The sequence below is a fragment of the Tetrahymena thermophila genome (genome assembly GCF_000189635.1).
Source record: "Tetrahymena thermophila SB210 genomic scaffold scf_8253981, whole genome shotgun sequence".
NCBI classification, from domain to species: Eukaryota; Ciliophora; class Oligohymenophorea; order Hymenostomatida; family Tetrahymenidae; genus Tetrahymena; species Tetrahymena thermophila.
Genome location: NW_002475997.1, coordinates 7,761 through 10,483, shown reverse-complemented (window position 1 = coordinate 10,483; position 2,723 = coordinate 7,761). Strand labels below are relative to the sequence as shown.

The window sequence follows — 2,723 nt, the reverse complement described above, 5'->3', positions numbered from 1 at the left end:
AACTTATTTACCGAAGCTCAAGTGTCAAATTTGAGAGTTAAGTGCTTTCTACTAAAGCAGAGCCTAAGACTGATACTGGTTCATGATCAATTTGATTGTTACTTTTTAAATATTTAAAAAAAATAAAATAAATTATTTAGTTTGAAAAAAGAAAAAATGAAGAAAGAATATGAAAAAAATTAGTGAAGTAATAATAAAACAAAAGTCCCAACTGAAAAGATAAATAAATTAAATTAAATTAACAAAGAAATAAATATAAATTAGAAAAATAAAAATAAATCAAATGATAAGTTCATAAATAAATAAATTAAATGGGTTAATTATATTGTTTTAAATTCATTTTAATATTCAAAAATATCACAATTCAAAAAAAATAAACTGTTTTTACTCAAGACAAAGTTCCAAATTTTAAAGTTTAGTGCATTTTGCTAAAGCAGAGGCTAATGCACATGAACCTTCATTCCCAATAAAATTGCTACTTTTTAAATATTTAAAAAAAAGTAAATTATTTATATAGAAAGAATGAATGAAAAAAGAATATGAAATAATAAGTAATGAAGTAATAATAAAAGAAAAGAAAAGTCCTAAATTAAAAAATAAATAAGTTAAATTAAATTAAAAAAAAATAAAAATAAAACAAATGAAAAGCTCATAAATAATTTAAAAGAGTTTACTATATTGTTTTAAATTCATTTTTATATTCAAAAATATTACAATTCAAAAAAAATAAACTGTTTTTACTCAAGACAAAGTTCCAAATTTTAAAGTTTAATGCACTTTCCTAAACCAGAACTTAAGCCTAAAGCGCCTTAAACACCTATTTAATTGCCACTTTATAAAAAAAAAACATGATATAAAAATTATAAAATAATTAATTAAAATGATAAAAAATAGTTAAATTAATAAAGAATACAAATTAATAATAAAGATAAATCAAAAATTAATCAAATAAAAAGTAAGAAAATAAATAAATTAAAAGAATTAGCTATGTTTTTTTAAGTTCATTTTTATATTAAAAAATATTACAATCCAAAACAAAATAAACTGTTTTTACATTAGATCAAGTGTCAAATTTTAGAGATTAGGGCACCTTCCCAAACCAGAGCCTATGTAAGATGCAATTTTATCACTAAAGTCATCGTCCTTATTAAATATTCAACAACAAAAAATTATAATTAATAGTTAATTAAAGAAAAAAAGGATGAAATAATAAGAAATCCATTAATTAATTCATTAATAATAAAATAAAAATGAAAATGATAAAATTAATTAGTTAAATTAAAAAAGAAATAAAAATTAAAATAAAAAATAAAATTAATCAAAATAAAAGCTAATAAGTAAATTAAAAGAGTTAATTTTTTTTAGTTTTAAATTCATTTTTATCTTAAAAATATCACAATCAAAAACTATTAAACTATTTTTACTCAATACTAAGTGACAAATTAGAGAGATTAGTGCAATTTGCTAAAGCAGAACCTAACTTTGATACATGTTCTTCATCAATTAATTAGTTCTCACTTTTTAAATATTTAGAAAAATATAATTCATTTGTTAGTTAAAAAGAAAAAAAAATTTTTAAGAAGAGAATTAGTTATTAATAAAATTAAAAATTGAAAGTGAAAATTAAGTTAAATTAATTGAATAATTATTTGGATTTTTTTTTCAAAAAAATATTGTGCATAACTTGAAAATCAAATTTAAAAAAAATTTTTATAAATAAAATTGATAAATAAAATATACTTAAAATAGAGGTCGAGACCTTCATGAGATTAAAGTGAAGAGCTTAAAAACTTTTTTATTAAAAAAAATAAATTTAAAGAATATTAATAAAAAAATAAATAATTACTTCTTCTATTTCTTCGTAATATTTAATCTATTATATCATTTATTTTTTTTCTCAAAAATATTGAAAAGTGATTTATGGATATTTAATTAATTTTAATTATTATACATTAATTTGCTTATATTTGAAAATAAGAATTAGTTATAGATAGTCATATCTAGAAAAATTCTAGTAAGTAAGTCAGTAATTAATTAAAATACTTAAATTTAAAAAAAATAATTTTAATTTAGTAGATTATTCTACTTTAGTCTATATTTATAATATCTATCTGTAACTATCCTCAAATCCTATAATTTATTTAGAATACATGTCATTTAGATATTTATATAGGTTATTTGCACCAAATATGCGCATTTATACATATTAAAAGTAATTTTTAATAAATAGGTTAAGACTAAATTGGATCAAAAGTTTTTATCTGAATATGTCCTTAATATATGAGAAACTACTTTATATAAATAATACAAATTAAATTTTAAGTTGTATTCTGAGTGCATTTACATGTGCTAGTATTTCTATTCTTTTATATTCCCAATTTAATTACAGTTTTTTAAATAAATATTGAAGAAAAAAATGATAATTAATTAATTAGTTATTTAGAAGGAAAAAATGAAGAAAAAACACAACAAAAAAAATTGATTAATTATATATGCAAAAATAAATATGGTATATATCTTGAAAGTTATTAAATATAAAAAAAATTTATAAAAATAATATTAATAAATTAAATTTAACTTAGAGTAATATCAAGAATCTAATATGATTAAAGTGAAGATTTTAAAAACTTTATTATTAATAAATATAAATTTAAATAATATCAATAAAAAAATAAATAAATAATTACTTCTCCTAGATTACCAATTTATAATTTCATTTATAT

The 2,723-nt window shown here is 17.3% G+C and overlaps 1 protein-coding gene across 1 annotated transcript in view; it reads right to left on the bottom strand. All coding sequences in view use genetic code 6, as the record gives it.

Annotated features, from left to right (window-relative positions):
* TTHERM_002653451 (cyclic nucleotide-binding domain protein) overlaps positions 1-1,885 on the bottom strand; it is a gene marked incomplete at both ends in the record, with an annotated part of 6,347 nt that extends 4,462 nt beyond the window's left edge. The window contains 5 exons of the mRNA XM_012800752.1: positions 12-101; positions 742-831; positions 1,425-1,517; positions 1,741-1,790; positions 1,847-1,885. Of these exons, the coding sequence (XP_012656206.1) occupies positions 12-101; positions 742-831; positions 1,425-1,517; positions 1,741-1,790; positions 1,847-1,885 (362 nt within the window). The remainder of the gene's footprint in view (positions 1-11; positions 102-741; positions 832-1,424; positions 1,518-1,740; positions 1,791-1,846) is intronic.
* Between the last annotated feature and the right edge of the window lie 838 nt (positions 1,886-2,723).